Raw genomic sequence first — 20,344 nt, forward strand, 5'->3', positions numbered from 1 at the left:
TCCCTGACCCCCTTCCCGCCTGCACTCGTTCCTAATTATGGAAAGGTGGGGCAGAAATTAAAAGACTACACTCCGAAGAAGAGGAGGCTCTAAGTGTTCATGGCATTCACGAGGCTGCATGCAACTCTTGCTCGGTTACATGTTAGCATGTGAGGCAACAGTGGAATTCACTGTGTACACCGTCCTTGGAATCACAACATACAAAGACTGGCCTGTTCATTAGAAAAGGTCGAGACTTCAGCAATACAGGGTTGGGAGCAGCTGTCTCTAATGCTTGAAATAACAAGCTGGTGCACTAAGTAAATGAACACTTATCAACACAGCTCTTAAAGTAAACAAGAGAGCGCAGAGGCAGTGAAAAAAGAACAAGCATGGCAAATGAGGCAGCCGTGAACCTTTCATCAAGCTGCGCACAAACTAAACAAAACACGAACACATCGCTGCAATCCAAAAACACAAGCAGAGGCAGGCCAAAAAAAAGAATGTTCACAGAGTATCATAAATAAATGAAAGAGTACGAGCACAAGTAACATGGTCAGTCCACATGGGAGGTTACCAAAGTCCAAAAAGAAGGGACTATTAAGCATATTCACCCCAAAAAAGCAGGCATTTCCGAAGGGCAGTAACAGAAACTAATGAAACAAGCATTGGCACAGCCAATAGGTCTCGCTTTTGAGACCTAACAAGAGTTTAGTCGTGCACCACATTATCCTGAGTGCTGTGCCGCCAGGTATTGAAGAGCTATACAATTACTACACACTGGGTGTGAAAGAAAGAGTGAATAGTTTTTGTGCATGGAAATGGTGCTGGGTGAGTGTGTGTAAGAAACAGCAGAAGGACTGTACCTGAAAGAATGCATACATCTTGACTGTTCCTAGGTAGACAAATCAGTGGAAAAAACCAGCAGACACACAACCCCTCTGTCCTAAGACCACAACCCAGGCAGCCTTGCGCATCACCCCTCCACGAAGCGCCCAGAGGCGGCCCAGTACACGAGCCCACTCAGTTCTATTCCGGGCCCTCAAGGAGGAGGAAAGTGGCGAGGCATCCAATACCAAGCAACGAAGGGCGAGGAGACTGTCACTCCTCTGAAGGAATGCACCTTTAAGTAACTAAAACAGCAAAGATGCCTGTGCTCGCATCACAGGTCATAACTCCGAAACCATTCACTTCTCATTTTCATTCTGTCCCAACCTTTCACACTAGAAAAAGGTGATATGTTTTTAAAAAATGCATTAGAATGGCGTGTGCAGTTTTTATTGGGAGCTCACGCACTGTATTCAAAGTTTCACTTAAGGAGAGCACAGATACAGTGCTCATTTAGCTGGCACGATGCTTCTCACATGCATGTGTGTGTGTAAGTATACATGGGCATGTCTTTTCCAGAGTATCTTACTTTTAGCACTTCTGCCTCAAATTAAAAATGCGAAGCAAAATGCTTAGGCAAGTTTCCGAACGTTTTTCATCAATACCTGCACCTATGCAGTTTTTAGAATTTGGAGCAGATATATCAGTGTGTTATTTCCACCCATTAGCTTTCCAACTTAGACAGCAGCTCTTTAACCAGGGATATTTCGAAACACACAACATCCATGATGTTATGTGACCTCTTAGCCTGACAGAGCGGTGCTGGGCAGGGTTGCGGGAAGAAGTAAGCTGAGAACAGGAAACATCAAAGACGCTGATGACGGGGGAAGGAAAAAAACACAAGCGGTGCAGTGCACGTAGTCTCTGGGGCCCGAGGTTTTACATGCCTGAGTCCTTGCAGGACTGTCGTGCATGAAGCACAATAAATAGATGCAAATACAGTTTATTGTGTTTAAAGGTAGATGTTTCTTAAAAAGTATACAGAAGTGTGTCTGCCACACAATGAAAGGTCGATGTGAAAAAATGATGGTAGGACCTTTGTTGAAAGATCAGATACAAAAGTTTTGACTTGACTTGTATATGAGTGTGTTATGTTATGTTATGTTAAGTGAGATTTATTGAGCGCACTGACACCAAAGGTATCCTGGCGCTAAAAGACAGAGGGGAGTCAGGGGGACAGGAGCGGTAGGGACTAGCAGGGTAGAGGGAAGAGGAAGGTTTTAAGCAGTTTTCTGAAGTGAAGAAGCGAGCTGCTAGATTTAATGGGGAGGGGAAGAAGGTTCCAGAATTTGGGGGCGAGGTAGGCAAACTGGCGGCCGCCAAATTTGTTGGTTGTGATTTTAGGGGCAGCGAGCAGGTTAAGGAGGGCTGAGCGAAGATTGCGCGTAGGGCGGTGAGGGTTGATGAGAGTCGTCAAAAAAGCAGGACTGGGGCAGTGAAGGGATTTGAACGTGAGGCAGCCCAGCTTGAAGGCCGCTCTTTGTTCTATGGGTAACCAGTGCAGTTTGTATAGCAGAGGTTTGGCCGACTGCCATTTGGGGGTGTTATGGATGAGACGGGCTGCCTGATTCTGTACGACCTGAAGACGATGCAGCAGAGATTTCGGGAGACCATAGTACAGGGAGTTAGAGAAGTCCAAGCGGGATAGTACCAGGGAGATGACTACCTGGATCAAAGCAGCTAGTGGTAGTAGATGGCTGACTTTGCGGATTTTACGAAGCTGGAACATGCATGAAGAAATCACAGTGCTCACATGAGGTCTGAGGGAAAGTTCAGTGTCAATGGTCCCTCCTAGGCTTTTTACTGATTTCATAGGGACCGGGGGAGGGCCAAAGTTATTAGGCCAGAACTGTGGACCCCAATGGGAGAAGCTGGAACCAGGGAGGAGAAGCTCCGTTTTGCCGGGATTTAGTTTTAACTGATTGTGGTCCATCCACTCCTGGATGTGTATCATGGTGGAATGGAAGTTATTTACAGCGTCCGGTGAATCGAGTGGAAAGATGATCTGCAAGTCATCGGCGTAATTATACACTGTGATGTCCCAGCTACGGAGCGAACGGATTAGGGGACGGAGGTAGAGGTTGAACAGCAAGGGTGACAAGGCGGAGCCCTGAGGGACCCCACAGATAGTAGGGGTTTTAGGCGCAGTGTGGGGACCCAAGCGGACGGCTTGTGTTCTGCCGATTAGGAAGGACTGAGTCCAATTGAGGGCCGGACCCTGGATGCCCGCCTGCTCGACACGGTGAAGAAGGATGTTATGATCAACCGTGTCGAACGCGGTGGACAGATCCAGGAGTACAAGGGCCTGGGGGATCCCTGTATCAGCGTTCCGCCTCAGTGTGTCCAGGATTGCTAAGATAACAGCCTAGGTGGAGTGGGCTGGCCTGAAGCCGGCTTGATTGGGCTCCAGGTAACCGGAGGTCTCAATGAAGTTGGAGAAGCACCGGGTAACGTGGGCCTCGAGTAGTTTGGAAAAGTAAGGTAGAAGCGATATAGGGCGGTAGTTGGAATGTTCCGCCGGGTCCAGACCAGGTTTCTTCAAGAGCGGCACCAGGATGGCCTCTTTAAAGGAACTGGGGACGCTACCGGTGCTGAGGGAGGCATTCAATAGGGGTAAAATGCAGTCAGGTAGTTTGAGACAGATGTCCCGCAGGATCGAAGGGGGGCAGCAGTCATTGGGAGAGCCTGATTTTACCCGGATTGCAAGATCGGCTAGGGAATTAGAGTTGAGGATGGGAAGGTGAGTGAGATGAATTGTTCGACGGGAAGACTGGGGAAAGTATCGGAGGGAGGGGGGAATGGAGTCCTTGATTTTATTGATTTTCTCGACAAAGAAAAGATTGAGGGCATTACAGGTCTCTTGAGTAGGGATCTGACCAGGGAGGGTTCTATCATCTGAGGTGAGTTCATTCATGATTTTGAAGACCTCCTTGGATTTATTGTTCGCAGAGAGGATTCTGGTAGAAAAATGTTCCGATTTGGCTAAAGATATTGCGTGTTTATAATCTCTGCGGGCTGTAGTGTAGAGTAATTTGTCAGGCTCCGAGTAATTGCGTCTCCAAGTCCGTTCCAGTTGGCGCACCCTCAGTTTGTGCTTCTTAAGTTCGCCCGAGAACCATCTGTGAGAGTTGTAATGTCTGGTATGGGGGAACTTGGTAAAAGGGGCGAATTGGTCGCTAGCCGACATTAGCCAAGTACCGATATCACTTTCCAACGTGTCGATCTTGGCGGAGGTGTTAAAGGCTGGGCGGGTATTGGCTAAGGTCGTAAAAAAGCCTTGGGAGTCATAGGAATTCCATTTGCGAGAGAGACCACCAGCCAGCAAAGGGGCGGGAGTCCAGCCAGTGACAGTGAGAGTGGAGTCAATTAGATGGTGGTCTGACCAAACGCAGGGGGACACAGATGGTTGGGAAAGTGCTATGTTTTGGGTCCAGATTTGGGTCCAGGATGTGGCCCTTGATGTGAGTGGGCGAGGAAATTTGTTGGGTCAGATTAAGGCAGAGAAGAGCTTCAAAAAGTGCTGTGGCATGTGGCCCCGCATTGACATCATTGAACCAGTAATTGAGGTCGCCAAAGAGAGCTAGCCTGGGATACGATGTCAGTAGGTCGGAAAGCTGTTCAGTCAGGGCGATAGCAAAGGATGGCATGGAGTGTGGAGGTCGGCATAGGAGGAGAAGTATTAGGACTCCTGAGTTGGTTTTCAGACTAATAATTAAATTGTCTACTTCCGGGAGGGAGAGGGGGGGAATGGTGGTAAAATTAAGGCGTTTAGATATAATGGCTGCCACCCCACCCCCAGAACGAGTGCCGGTACGGTCGGCATGAAGAATATAATAGTCTGGGGGGAGGGCTGCCAAAATGTCAGGGAGAGAATCTGTGGTCAGCCAGGTTTCTGTGAGTAGAAGTACGTCTGGATTTTCATTAGATAACAGGATAAAAATATCAACTTGATGTTTGATTAGAGACCGGGTGTTCAGATACAGCACCCGGATAGGGGTATCGTTCCTGACTGATTTAGTGGGGGGCAACAGCCGACGAGAGAGATGTAAGTCAGGACGCGCAAGGCCGGCAATGGAGATTCGTCTGGAGGTGGCGGGAGAGGGTGGGGGGTAAGAGGATTGCAGATCTCTGAGAGAATTGGCCAAGTATGTGGTAAGTTTGGCAGTGTGGCTGGCCCCTGGACCCGGCCTGGCGCGGACGGGCGCAGACGGGCTTGCCTTGGGCGCGCCTTCGGCGCGCCGGCGGCGCGCCCACTGCACGTGTCCGCTGCGCGCTCGCGCAGGCATCGGCCTTAAATGGAGAATGTTGAGGAAGCCTAGAGCGCTGACCCCAGAGCAACCAAGATGGCGGCTCCACCTCGCTTCAACAGATAAAGTACGTAACTGTGCAAATTAGCAAACCAAAGTCATCAAATGTGCAAATTTCGCAGAAGCAGCAGTCGGAATAAAAAGGGAATAGAAGCGAGTGACAACTATCCCAATACCTCACTAGCCGCGTGCTCTCCTGTCACACTCGGCTCAAGCCTCAGGTGTCTTTGAGCGCGCTCGCGCAGGCATCGGCCTTAAATGGAGAATGTTGAGGAAGCCTAGAGCGCTGACCACGGAGCAACCAAGATGGCGGCTCCACCTCGCTTCAACAGATAAAGTAAGTAACTGTGCAAATTAGCAAACCAAAGTCATCAAATGTGCAAATTTCGCAGAAGCAGCAGTCGGAATAAAAAGGGAATAGAAGCGAGTGACAACTATCCCAATACCTCGCTAGCCGCGCGCTCTCCTGGCACACCCGGCTCAAGCCTCAGGTGTCTTTGAGCGCGCTCGCGCAGGCATCGGCCTTAAATGGAGAATGTTGAGGAAGCCTAGAGCGCTGACCCCGGAGCAACCAAGAAGGCGGCTCCACCTCGCTTCAACAGATAAAGTAAGTAACTGTGCAAATTAGCAAACCAAAGTCATCAAATGTGCAAATTTCGCAGAAGCAGCAGTCGGAATAAAAAGGGAATAGAAGCGAGTGACAACTATCCCAATACCTTGCTAGCCGCACGCTCTCCTGGCACACCCGGCTCAAGCCTGTAAGCCTGTAAGTATATTTATATCATTTGTACAGGGCACATTCTGACATCGGGAAGGCGTGGAATAGCTGTCAGCAATTCGGTAACTTTCCAATGCCAACAATATAAAAGTGTAAAAATATTAAGCCTGGCCCGATTTAGAAAAATAAACCATCCCCAATACAGAGAGAAGCAGAAATGTCCCAGTTCCCTGTGGGTTCAGTGTGTGATCTGTGAGCTAAGACACTTGATACAGACACCCCTCCACTGAGGGGGGTGTGACTCGTGGGAAACACAGCAACAAGTCCTGTTACTTGACACACTCGTAGGAATGTGTGGCACTGCGTTCTTTTTAAACTCGACAGCTCATGTGTAATGCAAAAAACCCTAGGAGAGGTGTGCCAGCAGGGTGCCACACAGAGCACTGCACGCTCCAGGGCACTACCTATTCGCAGAGCACAGCTATAAGGATAAAACACAGGGCCAAACATCTAAAGATAAGCCAGCATAAGTGCGTCTACGGAAAGAAAGATTCCAGCGGTGCCTAAGCCAGGTTGGTGTATACCGGGGCTTGGCCGCCCCTTTAGAAGGGCCACAGAGTCATGCCACCATCTGAGCCTGCAAGCGGTTTTGGTGCTTCGTCCCTCATGCAAACGGAAAACATGTGTTTCTTACAAGCCTTCTTTGTGGTGTTCACATAAACATTACTAAATCTGATATGGATTCCTTCCCAGTGGTGTCATCTCGAGCAAACCCGCCTGTTGTATCTGGGAGGAAGCAGCTGATCCCTTAACTGGCCCCCAAGAAGCTCTGTCAAAGAATGCAAACTTGCTAAACTTCTGCGCAAAAAACAAGCTATATTTATATTATCTGCGAATGTATAGATGTAGATGGGGGCTGCAGCGGAAGAGAGCGGCGGAGGGAGTTGTGTGCGAAGCACTTAATGAGCCATGACGGCTCGCAAATGTAAATTAATGAGATACGAAAGGCAGATGGCGGCTGCGCGCGTTCACGCGCACATGCACGCAAGCTTTAGGCCAGGGTAGCACTTTGAAATCCCCCTTACTAAAAGTCGAGCAGCAGCGCATGCGTTGCTCTAGGCACGACCTAAAAATGGGAAGTGCTTGAAGCCCACATTGTAAATACAGCATGTCTCGAAGAGACAGCGCGCATGCGCTGCGCTGCCTAGGCGACACCTAAAAATGTATATGGGAGTCAATAAAACCCACACTCAAACTCTCAAAATTGCACACTGCAACAGCAGAAGGAAGTCTACAACTTTCTCAGATGGTTTTCAGGCTCTTACTACCCAGCCCTATGTTGGGACAGAAATGTCCCCTGCCGGGTATACAGGTGAATCCCATGCACTGATGGGCTGCCTGCATGCAAATCTGCTATTCTGACTTTTGTTTTGCCCCTGTTGTCACGCTAACTTAGCGGAAGCACACAAGCCTAGGACTGTTCCTGATTTCTGTCAGGTCCTTTCCTGTGACCAGGAGGGGCCCACCAAGTCTGTCCTCATAGTGGACAGAGGCCTACCATCCTTGTTCGGGGTATAGCACATAAAGCAGTGTTGGCAGTGTGCTGCATGTTTTGTGATTTTATAATTGACCAGACCATTTTATCTGTTCCAGTAAAAGTGAGGCCCACTACCCACTCTCCAGTAAAGTTCTCCTGTTATATGAAACCCAGTACATTGCACTTGCGTTCCGTGTGTATGTCAAGTATGTGTACAGTAAGCCTGTGGAATACGTGTGACCACTAATTTTCTGTTAATAAAAAATAACCTACTTTATTTGAGCTACTGCTAATACCGACCCGTGTTTACATCGTCTTACATCTTTTTGAAACATCATCCTATATCATGTGATATTATTGTTGATTATGTTTCTAAAATAATCTTTAATACTTTTACACAAGTCGGTAGAAAATGTTCTCAGAAAAAGTTTCCTTTTCTGAATGTACTAAACCAAGGACAAATCTTGCTCATCCTAGTCCTGTCAACATTGTATCTGTTAAACTATTTAACCAAGACTGTGAGAATGACCGAACCATAATGTATTGGTGCTGGGAAAATCACTGAATGCATTCTATGTAGAAATTATTATTTTAGACTGTTTACTATTTGTTTATGCTTAAAGAATCCTGTGTACCCACTGAATGTATGAACCCCATTGTCCAAAGCTCTAGAGTGTACATTCATCTCACTAGCAGCTGAAAGCTCCTATTCCAATTTTCAGAAGGCGAATGTATGCCAGATTTCATACTGAACTGTGCTGAGTTCTTTTACTTATGATTTATATGCTTTGCTGCTAATTTACTGATGGCATATTCTGAATTTTGACCTTAGTACTTACATAAAGCATTTAAAAAAGATCTATTGTCTTCCATTCTTATAAGAATGTTTTAGAAATATTATGTGGGCCCTTTTTGACTAAATATGACATTACCGATTGGGACGCAACAAAGTCTGAGCTACAGGGACTACCGCTCTGAACATTGAACTCCAGGCTTCATTGTTGGCTTTAGTTAGGAAACTTGTAGGGTTTCCACTCGCCGACACATTCATGTTAGTAGGACATGTATGTGTGCGCGTGAGTGTTTGAGTACTGAAGACAGAGGTGCCATCTGCCCCAGCTAAACTCTCACAGACACATGCACGTAAATCAGAGGTACAAGGAAACGGACTTTAAGTGTTTAATTTCATGCATATCTAATAGAGATCCAGGTGTTTGAGTCATCAGGCAAAATGTGCTAAAATTGAGTTTACTCGTATGTAATAACTTAGTGGACAAGTGACTCCACTGGGGTGATGGACTGCATTAATCTTAAATGTTGTTCTAGTGCACTGCACTATGGATATCAAGTAATGTCATACTACAATGCATTCTATACGCCCTCCAGGCTAGCTCCATTGTTACAATGCACTGCAAAGTCAGTGCACCCCCTAGTCTAGTCTACTGCATAAATCTGCAATGTACTGCACAGATCTGTGGTGCACTGTATAGTATGCCATTGCACCCCTACTAAAGGCTGCTGCTTATCATTTCAGTACTTCTGCAGAACAGTGCACTGCACAAAGCGGTAATGTTGTCTTTTCTACTGAGCACCATTTAGATCTTTTAACACAGTGCTAGAAGAGTGCATTGCATAGATCTTAAATGCTCTGGTAGTGGTGTGCACTACATTGATCTAAATTGCTGGGCATGTACAAAGCACTGCATAGCTCGTCAGTGCTATGCTTGAACAGTGCACAGCATAGAGCTTGAAACCGTCACTAGAACAGTTCACTGTGCTGGCCAACATAGCAAGTACCATCAGGAATTTGTCAAATACAGTAAATCAAAGGCAATCTTACTGCTTCCTACCTCCATCCTTCATTTGTTACGCATGTTGTTCATTGCCCTCACCCGCCCTCCCCTTCTAGCCATGTTCTTGCTTGCACACACCTGCCTTCCCTCCTATTGTTGCCCCCACATGCCTTCTCTTCATCTGTTGTTGCGCCCACTTGCCCTCCCTCCCTCCATCTGTTGTTGCTTGCCTCTTCCACCCTCGGATTTCTGTATGCTTTTTATTTTTAGCATTTTTATACAGCACAAATAAAAGTAACAAAGCACTTTAACCAATCGGCTTGGTTAGCACTTTAAAGTTTCATCACCATTGTTGGATCCGCACTCCTCCTTCGTTGGAGAAACTGCTAATATGTACACCGCAAAATGTATTGCCCGAAAAATGTAGCAGGGAAGCATTCTGTCTATGACTACCTCGAATTCTCCGGATAAGCAGCTTGTTTTGTTTGGATCGTTTACTTGTAAAGGGCACAGTGGGTCTCATGCTTGGGGTATTATGCTTTTAGATCAAATGTAAAAGTGCTTCATTTGTATAATGCAATAAATATGCTGAATGCCTAAATACTTATAGCTCATAGGTATATTTATTGCTGCTTCTCTGGTCTCATCAGCAATTCTTCATTCATAGTCCCCCAGACAGTGCTGCAGCTGCATCTTTGGTCCCGTCAGTTGTTCCTCATTCTAAGACCTCTAGGCAGTGATGCAGCTGTGTCTCTGTTCATACATCCACAACACTCCAAACCAAAACACATAGTTTATTTACAATTCCAATAGCTCTAACTCTAAAAAATGTGAGACCTATTGCATTGCAACTGCTTGTTTATTTGGTGCTACAGGGTTAGAGGGGTGGGCTAGGAATGGAAACCACAGTAAGTAAAAAGATGCTGCTCTAGGTTGCCTAATCAAAACCTTGGAGTTTTACGGGTGAGGTAAGAATGACATAACTTTCAAATGCAACAAATTAGCTTTCTATACCACCCAGTCAGTGGTTCAGGTAGGCTGTGGCAAAAAAGGTTATCTCAAGGAATCAATAAAGAAAATTATATCATCAAAACCTGCGCGCTTTCGTTCAGTATGTTAAACACCTCAGTGTGAGGAGCAATCCAGCAGCTGATTGTTCATTGTAAAATTCCATAGCTCAATTCAGTGAAAATATTACAACAGTGCATGGACACATGCAGCAGCTTCGCCATTCACTGAGCATTCTGCCCACATGCCACTTCCCCTTTAACTCTGTCGCTCCCTGCCTCTCTCCATACTTCTTTCTCCTCTTTTGTTTAATTGAATCCCTAAATCTCTATATGTCTTTCAATACCTCATGTTACCCATCGTCATCTTCCCAGTGTACTCCGCTCTCTACATGTAGCCTGCTTCATTTTTGTTTTGTTTGTGCGGATTGACAAGTCATTGGTGGGGATGATTTCAGATGAAACAATGCACCGATTACCATTGCCACCCAGGCAGCGCCCTCAATAAAAAATAGAAATCCGACCTGTCTTTACAAGACAAAACAGGTTATCACACATCGTGATAGCTTCTCCGACTCCGCTGCAGACAGCGTGTGCAGCTGATACGGATTAAGCAAATGTAAATTATTTACAAAAATGAACCGTGACAAGCACGGCATCGCTGCTGTTCTACGCTCAATGTCATACCCGTGAAACAAACGTCTGGTCTGGTACTTACCAGCCGAGGCCGGGGACATGTATGCTCTATTTCTTCCATGGCTTCTGTAAGAAGATCATAAGAGAGGGATTTGGCGAAGCCTGTCTCTGACTCAGCAACAGTGTTGAGCACTGGCATGGCCAGTAAAACCTTCTTAAGGCTGTGCCTGCGCTCGCCGTTACTCCGCTCACAACCAGGGAAAGAAATATGTTCTTTGTCGTTATTATTTTTTTCAGTTTCGTCTTTTCCCCAGAGTAGTAACAACGTCTCTTTCTGGTGGATGCTGAGACGCAGGGCCTGGGTTAATCACTATAACAACAAGCCGGCAAGAGAGCAGCTGGTAGGGAACAGAGCTGCCATTTGCATCATGCTCTCTGGTTGGCTACTGTCAGCCTGTAGCCACTCGGCATCAGTACAGCGTGCACGGTATGGCCAGGAGGCTGCTCAGAGCACCCCGACCTACACTGGGTCTCCTTTGCTTGAGCAGTGCAATATTTTAATGTTTTTAACTTAAAAGCTTTTAAAATATACAACTTGTGTGAGGAAAACCACTTTAGAAAAAATATTCAAATACTTAGTTTCCTTTCAAGAGTAATAGAGTTGTTTAAGGCCGATCATACCATCAGAGACGTAGCACTTTTAAAAGTTTTTATTTGTGAATTGTTTGAGTCCATCACATTTTACCTGCGGCAATAATGTATGTGTTTAACACCCCTGCGGAATTGGCAATTCTGTGTGGTTTTAAGAGGGGAAAATCAGTCCCACGGCGCAATTTCCTATTCCATGGGATTTTACTAATATACAGTACTGGTACAGATTTACTTACAGTAACAGTAAAATCGCGTACAATGCTGTGTAATTTGTAATCAGGCATTCTGAATGTCAAAATAAGTCTCAAAATCCAAGAAGGGATCGGTCAAAGAAAGGTCCTGGAATGCTTATTGTTTCTGATTGTTAGAGATACAGTACTGGGTAAACAGACCTCTTTTTTCCCTAGTGTGTGGTAGCAGGGGTGCCCAGTATCAGTAAGTTAAAATGGCCCTCATGCACTCCAGCACTTATTGTGCCACAACAGGTGTGAGAAAGAAAAGCATGCCTCCCAGCCCGCCATTGATTGCTGGCAGAGCAGTTCTTAATCTGTTAATGTGACTTAGCCATTTAAAAACAATGATGAAGCCTAAAGCTTCCCTTTTTAAATATTTAATGTCAGCCCTTAGCCACAACTACTGAGCCCTAAAGGCAGGGTGCAGTATATATCAAAAAGATGGACATGTGTTTTATTAACTTTCTATGTCCTGACAGTAAAAAACCCTTCATTGTCGTTTTTACTGTAAAAATGCTTGTAGCCCCAATGTCAAATATAGAGCTGCACGCTGACAACTCAGCAGTGCTAACTTCTGAATGGAACTACTAAATATGATACTTCAAGGTATCAAAAGAATCATTGAGTTAAACACAACTTCTTACACATGTCGAAATTAATGTAATGTTGGTACCAATGTCAGCTTTAGAAATTTGCCACTTTGTTGCCCAAAGTTTCCAGTAGCATTTTATGGTTGCACACAAGCTATTATCTTCAAAACAGCCTTCTCCCCTCCCAGGGAGAAGTGTGAACTTCTCTCAGAAAGAAACACAAAGGATCTGCAGAGAGTTGAGGTCTGGCCTCCTCCTGGCAAGATGGCCACTTTGTGTTTAAGCCCAAAAGTCAAGCTTCAAAGGGGAAGCCGCCTCTGAAGGACAAATGGTAGTAACACATGGGGTGCTGCTCTTTTGTTTTAGCAGACTGGCTGGCCAAAAATGGGTTTGCTGAAGGCATGTAACCCCCAGGTAGCTACACCTGTGAGTTGGGCTAGTGAGCTCCACACACCAAGTGAGGGGTTCTGCAATGTTGGAAGTGGGTCAAATAGTGAATTCTGGGCTAGCTAGATGGCACACTTCGCAGGAACTTGTCATTAGGAGGGAAAGGACCCAGTAGCCCATTGGCTAGTTCGTCGCCACATCCCAGAGGGCAAGAAATGGGCATACAAATGACACACCTGGCACCCAGACCTCAGATCATGTTTGGACTGGAGAGAGGACCGAAGAAGGACTGCCCTGCTGTCTCTGGACCCAGTCAAGGGAGGCTGCACCAAAGGCTGGACTGCACATGGTGTATCGTGGGCTAGCAAAGAAAGGATTGTGCTTGTGGTGTTCCGCTGGATGAAAAGTCATCCCTCTGCCCCAGACAGAGATGGTGACTCCAAAAGTCAATTGGCTGACTCCCTGGTACAGGCACAAGGCCATGAAAGCTGAGAAGCCTGCTCCTTTGAGAGCCCAACGCCAAGAAGCCTTATCACCACTGGACGCTGAGGTGGAGCCTGGGAGCCCGAGTCCCAACACTTGAAGTTTGCTGGAGCTGGGAGAGTCTTGGTGTGCAGCTTGGACACCCATCACAGAAGTTACTGCAAGTTAATGGGAACCACTTGTTTAGCTGTAACTGGATACTACTTTTAATGCGTTAACTGTTCAACTGGACCTTAGTGGTCCCTGTGAATAACATAAGAGTGCCATTATAGCCATTTTCAAGTTACTTGTTGAGGCAAACCCTAAACCGCGAGTCGCTGTAGATTACAATGATTTATAGCTGTAGGAGAGTAGGATCTGCACTTACGTTGCCCCCACTTTTTTTCTGATGTATACACTGGTTTCTGGCCATAGTCTGGCTGGGTCCCTGCTAATCAGGGCCCCAGTCTCTCTGTTCTCTCTAAACGACTTGGTGTGCATATTAGATGCACTAGTGATTGGATACTGTGGTACCTTATGAGCCCCTAGTATATGGTACTTTAGGTACCTAGGGCATTGGTACTTCACAGCCCTACCAGGGGCTGAAGCATGTATTATGCCACCCCTGTGAAGCAGACTCAATCTGACACCACAGGCCTGCTACTGTGTGAGGTAGTGTTAGCACTCCTCACAGAGGTATAGGGTCCTATATCTCACCATACACACACATATAAACCTATCAGCCACCCCTATGGCAGGCCCTATCAATCCTGAGGGCAGGGTGCTTGGTTTACTATGTGAGGGGGTGCCTCTGCCTGAGCAGGGCCCCTCTGCAGCTGGCAGGGTCTATTCCCTGTGGCTGTTTGTGGATGCGGTTAAACCATATACTCTTAAGTGCATTATAACCTTGCGGTAAATGCTAACTTTGGAATGACTGCATCAAAACATGTCATGTTTGGTGTCAAACAACTTGGAATCATACCCCCACACCAGTAACTGGTGTGGGAGTATGATCCCACCCTTCTAGAGGGGATGACATGTACCCACTGTACTAAACAACAGAAATCCTATAGAGCCCTGGCATCACAAAATGGATGCCACCAGCACAGACACTGGGCTGCCCTCCTGCTGCTGACTGACACTCGCAGTGGAGGAGGCCCAACAAAAGGCATCCTGTCACAGGGAGGTGTCACCACCTTCCAAACAGGATTTAGTGTATTGGAGCTGGGTGGGTGCACTCCTAGAGTGCTTTGAAGTCCTGCATTGGGGGAGCAGTAGGCTCCTCTGTGCATATGCCAGCTCCAACCGGTTCAGGGGCTACCTGCCCCTGCTCTGGCGTGAAACTGGACAAAAGGAAATGGGTGTAACCACCCCCTCCCCTGACCCTCCTAGAGGAGTTGTCATAGAGCTAGTCCCTCCCCCATCTTCACTATAAGATAGCAAGCATTGCCTTTACAAATCAGATAACCCTGGATGACGCTCTACAAAGAAGAATTCTGGCCCTTCGACGTTCCACTACCTTTGGAAGACAGAAGAATCTCCCTTGGAGTCAAGGAGTGACTCCCCTGCTTGGCAGGCATCAAAAACCTTAATCAAGGGTTGCAAACTTTCCCACTCCCACCGGAGTTCGAAGTCCCTGCTGCCCCGGAAGTAGATTTCCTGACTTCCCGACGGCCATTGTGAGTCCCCAGTGAAGCTGTGGCGAGTGGACCCCACGAGTGATGAGGAACAGCAATACCCGGGGACTGTGCACTATTGTCAAGTGCAAAGCCTAAACAACGTTCTACAAACTTGTGCATTGGACCATTTGTGGCCCAAGCCTCCAGCAGGTCTTGCACCAAAAATCAGCAGCCTACCCCATCCCGAGTGACCGTGGGCTCCTGTGAAGCATTTCCTGAAGAGGTGTCTTTGCGATCACTTGCCCATTGGCTAGTGGGTCCCCTGAAGACTTTTATATCAACTCAAAGGGCTCCCCTGGTTGCGCCAGGCCGGCCCTCACTTACCCTTGCTGGGTGAGTCTCTCAGACCTTGCTGGTCTGCACCATCGACTTTCTTCAGTCTACACAAGACTTGCAGTTGCCAAGGCTTGTTGGCTCCAATCCGGTTGCCGATACTGCCATCAGCTGCAGACGTCATGGGACACTCCAAATCCAGCTGCTGGTTATTGTCGATCTCTCCTGGACCTCGTGAATGAAGAGTCAAAACACCATCGATGACCTGAATCGATGCAACATCTGTGGTCATCCATCTTCCTGGCCGCCAGTCACTGGCAAGTGACCTTGAACACTGTCCCTTCAATTTTCAGGTCTTCTCCATCTTGAATCCAGGCTTGGATTCCACCGGACACTTCTGCAGACGACGCAAGCAGCAAGTCTTCTTTGGTCTCCATAGAAAACAGCGACGCGACCCGACACTAAAAGACACCTATGCACCCGGCTTCCCTGGGTGAGGTAACTTGTGCACTCAGGTGCCCAAGTGTGTGTTGGCCCTCGAAGTACTTACCTTGTAAGTGGCTTGCTTGTAGTCTTCCTCGAAGTACCCTAGAACTTTAAAAATCTAACCGCGACTTGCACCATTATAACCAATAGGAAACCCGCGGCTGCGTTCACACACTGCACGCGTCTCCCGTGGGCCTGTTACTTACCTGATAACACTGCAGTAGTGAATCCCCAGCGATTCCCCAGGCCCTAGGCCTTGTTATTTTGCAAGTCGACATCCTTATACCACTTTCTTAGTATATGGTCTGGTACGCCCCTAGGGCTCCAGCCATATTTGTGCTTAATTTATTGTGAAACGTTGACATTTGAATGTGTACCTGGTTTCTAATCTCATAAAGAGATTAGTAGAGTGTGTCTAGTAATACATATATATTTGATATATATACCTGTGTGGTGTCCTTTCATTTGGTAATTCAAGAGATTATAAGGGAAAACAAGCTGCTTTACATTCCTCTGAGACTTAGCCTGAAGGCTGCTCTCCACAGCTACCACTAGGATAGCTTTCTTTAAAAGGTTGTCTTAAACCTATCTACCATAAGAGTCGAATTGGACTGGTGCAAGGTTGCCACTATAACTAGTGACCAGCATATGCCAGGCCAACTTCTCACAATAGCGCTAAATGAAAAGCTGTGATTTATTGTTTCTTTAAAAATTCATATCTCTGGAACTCTCCAGGGTATTTTTGTTATGAGGTGTCTATTTATAGATAAAAATACAACCTTTTTTCATATAGTGGTTTTAGAATTTTAATGTGTTGCTTTTTTAGGTCTCGCTGAGCCCAGCACATGCGCTGGCTCGAAGAGACATTTTGTATGTGGGCATTTCAAAGTGCTGCTGGCTGGCCTAACGCTTGCGTTCACGCGATCGTGTGCGCGCGCAGCCGGCCGCCAGCAGCACTTTGAAAACTCGCGCGTCACCGCGATCGCGATCACTTTCGCTTTCAGAGCGATCGCGATCACGATGACGCACGCGCACACACAACTCCCGCTTCTCCCCCTCCCCCACCACATATTGCGTCTTCAGCCGCTCGCACGCGGCCAACGCTTGTTTAAGTGTTCCTATTAGTGTCCTGCTATATCCCCACCTCCCCGCTCCTCCCATTGGCTGCTGCTGCTCCTACAACGTAAAGAGTAGCACAACAACAGACAGGGAAGTGCAGCAGGCAGGGCAGCGCAACGACCAGAGTAATGCAGGGCACATGAGGAGAGACAGATAAGCAGAACCAGAGAGCGGGCAGTTCAACAGCCAGTGCAACGCAAGACCTCACAGGGCAGGGTAACACAAAGGCAGTGCGACATGCCGGGCTGTGCGCAACAACACAGTGCAGCAGAAACACCGAGGTCAGCGCAACAGACTAGATATCGCACCAGACAAGACACCACAACAACGCACGTGGCAGCGCAGCAACTGACAGTTCAGGGCAACAACCAGGGGGCGCAACAATATAAAGAGCAGTGCAACATACAGTGTGACAAAATAAACGAGAGGTCGATGCCACAGAAACACAAGAAACAGGTCAGCGCAAGAGAAAGGGGAATGCAAACAGAGTCAGGGCCGACTAAACACAGACAGCACACTGCAACAACCAGATTACAACAATATGCAGGCTAGTGCAACAGACACGGCAGCACAACCACGGGCAGGGCATGCCAACAGACAGGAGACCGCAACTCAACAACAGATAGGGGATTGAGGAGCCATACTTGTGCTTATGTTTCCTGCAGGTGCTCGACATTCATCCTGTGATGTTTGGCGTGGAGTTGGCTTATGTACCATCGAGTGGTTTCCTCTGGCTTGCATTAATGTTGGTCCATGGGGTATGGCATTATATGGTTTATTTTGCTGTGGTGTTTTGAAAGGGGTGGATAGAAAAAAAGTAAAGGAGATTCATAAGTGAGCTGGAAGGAAAAGAGGGAGAGGAAGATGAAAGATAATAGGAGAGGTGGACAGGAAGAGGTTGAGGGAGAGGTAGGCTATCTAGAAAGGGAAAGGAAGGGCTAGAAGTGGAAGTGGAAACGGGGGAGGAGAGAAAAGTAATAGCTATGCAGGAAGATGATAATAGTCGAAAACAAAGATAAGGGTACTGAGTGTACAGGCAGCATTACATACAATAAATTTGAAACGCCAATCAAAATTACTGCAAAAAATGGATAACTTTAGCCACCAGCTACTGTAGCGAATTGTTTAAGATTGGCAAGAAACTGACAGCATTAATGAGAGAGCTGGATTAAGGGTCAATGCTTTCCAAAACATTCTGCAACGATCTGGCTACTTATTTGACTTCCAAAATGAAAGATATCCAGACGTGCTTGAAGGTAGACATTAATCTACATGATGAGTTTTTAACCTGCACCATTGCACAGTCCACTCATAGATTCTTGCCAGTTAAATTTGTATCAGAGCATATTGTGGTAAAATGAGCAATAATTCCTAAACCTCCAGACCCTGTTAATGATGTCTTGGTTGAGCTGACTGAGAGGTTCATAGAAGCCAGGGATAAAGACATTGCCTGCATCATGAACGCCTCGCTACAGATGACTGGTACTGTAAAACGCTGAAGAACGGTGTAGTACTCCCCTTCTGACAAACATCTGAGCTGGGCCTTCCTAATCGTGAAACTTTCAACCGCTTTCTATCTGTCAGTTTGTGGTTATAGTGAATGAAGCTGACTTAAATCAACAGTTACCAGAGCACATCGAGATGGATAAATTCGGGTTAGTTCGATTTTTCCTCTTCCTCGCCCCTCGAATCTTAGCCTTCAAGGGGCTGCTGTTATCGCGTTGTCTGGTATGCAATAATCAATGTAATAACAATTCGAGGACTTACCTCTGGAAGACAGACCCGTGGCTGTCTGCAGGGCTGAGCTGGGCGTCATCGCTGGGGCTCAGTCCGGCGGCCTGCTGCTCGTCAAGGAACACCGAGTCATCAGAAGACAACCTGCTCATTACTGTTCTCAGTTAGAAGCCAGAATTATTGCTTATTTATGGAAAATAATTAAACAGAAAAAAACTAAGCAAGCTCGCTCCACAAAGGCCTGAATGGTAGACCAACTGTTTGCACTTAAAGACTGGAATATACTGTTCCCGGAAATATTCTGCTGGCCTGGCTCCAGGTCGGACTATGTTTTTATCAGTCAATGAGTAACATATTATTACGAGTTTGTGAAAAGCGAGGACATTTTTCGTGGCTGCTTATTATTCTCAAATTTCTGTCACAGCAGACGTTTCTCGAGGTATGTGTTCGGAATTGATTAAACTACGTATGATGAATGGGTTTTTTCAGTCAAATCCTTTTACCGCTGCGCACGTTACCGCTGCGCATTCACACATTGAGGCTGGCCGGGCTTTATCCACTGTTACCTGAGTGCGAGCGACAGGGAGAGGTAGCAAATGTCAATATTGGATGTGTTATCAGGCCGGCTGCCTTTTACAAGTCTGGCAGCAATAAAGGGCAGTACTTAAACGCCAAGCTTCTTTTGTGTTTAAAATTCTTTACTAGGAGGCATCGATGCATACAACTGTGGCAGGGCTACTTGCAAGAAATATACATCACCTGTACTGTCGCTAAGACATTAAAAGTCACAGTAAATATGCAGTCCGTTTTAATTAGAATGCAGCACATTAACATGCACACGGGCAATACAATGCATTACTGTAATTGTCCAGCCAGTACACTTAATCCACGTAAACAAGAGCCGTGGGACGGGGAAGGGAGGAGAGAACAAAGGTGCAGGGAGAATGCAGAGGCCTACGCAGTCACGGCTCATGGGGGGGGGCGCGTGGGGGTGGGGGCCGGGGAGGGGGGTTTAAATAAAATAAAATAAAATAATCTTACCTGGCCCGCGCCGCCTCGGGTCCGTTGGCGCCTTTGACAACAGCCGCATCGCTGCGCACTGTTGCAGCCGCAGTGAGAACGTCTCTGTCCCTCTGTCTCCACTCAGCGTTGTTTTCCTGGGTGTTGATTTACAATCCTCTGATACAACCTTAGATAGGATCGCTCCTCTCTCGTTGGATTGGAATTATAACATTTGTAACGTGCAGACTCCCCTTTGCCAGACCTCGCACGGGAGAGAGGTCCATTTTGTCACATCAAACAGATGCACAGGGCAAAGGTCAGGCCAGTCTCAAGGACTGTGCTAAGAGCCGAGGCCAGGAATAGTTGTAAAAGTCACTCACAGGTCATTGGGGCTCCCAGCTAGCCCTGGTGTCCTTGAGAAGCACAATCCGTCCATTCTTCTTCTAGCCCAAACAGCTGTTCAGGGCCACTTGCTTTAACGGATCTGACTCTGTTTGCACCAGCCCCTCCTCCCTTGCTGGTCACAAGCCTGAGATGTAGCTACCTCTGGCCAGCATCATTAGCCAGTTAGAGGTACACACCTAAGCCCTGACTGTATCTCCCTGACCAGTGGCAGCTGGTGACATTTGAAAGTGGTGATCGGAAAATGATTATCATACTGCACAGCAGCGAGCGAGCGTAACCAGCGAGCCCGAACAACCTAAAGGGGGTTTGGGGGGGTTCTCCCCCCGAGAAATTTTGAAAAAAAGAGTGGACAAATGGTGCATTGTCAAGCAAATTTGAGAAAGCAGAAAGGTTAATAAAGCAATTGTGAAGGTGCAGCTATTACATTAATAAAGAGATGTCATATAAAATAGGTAGCT

At 46.9% G+C, this 20,344-nt stretch overlaps 1 protein-coding gene across 2 annotated transcripts in view; it reads right to left on the reverse strand.

Annotated features, from left to right (window-relative positions):
- The window catches only part of PCYT1B (phosphate cytidylyltransferase 1B, choline), a 1,395,913-nt gene extending 1,384,616 nt beyond the window's left edge, over window positions 1-11,297 (reverse strand). For both annotated transcript variants that reach the window (XM_085622422.1, XM_085622421.1), the window contains exon 1: window positions 10,948-11,297. In XM_085622422.1, coding sequence (XP_085478548.1) covers window positions 10,948-11,064 — 117 coding nt within the window. In that variant the 5' untranslated portion in view covers window positions 11,065-11,297. The remainder of the gene's footprint in view (window positions 1-10,947) is intronic.
- Window positions 11,298-20,344: the final 9,047 nt, after the last annotated feature.

The sequence above is a fragment of the Triturus cristatus genome, chromosome 8 (genome assembly GCF_964204655.1).
Source record: "Triturus cristatus chromosome 8, aTriCri1.1, whole genome shotgun sequence".
NCBI lineage: Eukaryota > Metazoa > Chordata > Amphibia > Caudata > Salamandridae > Triturus > Triturus cristatus.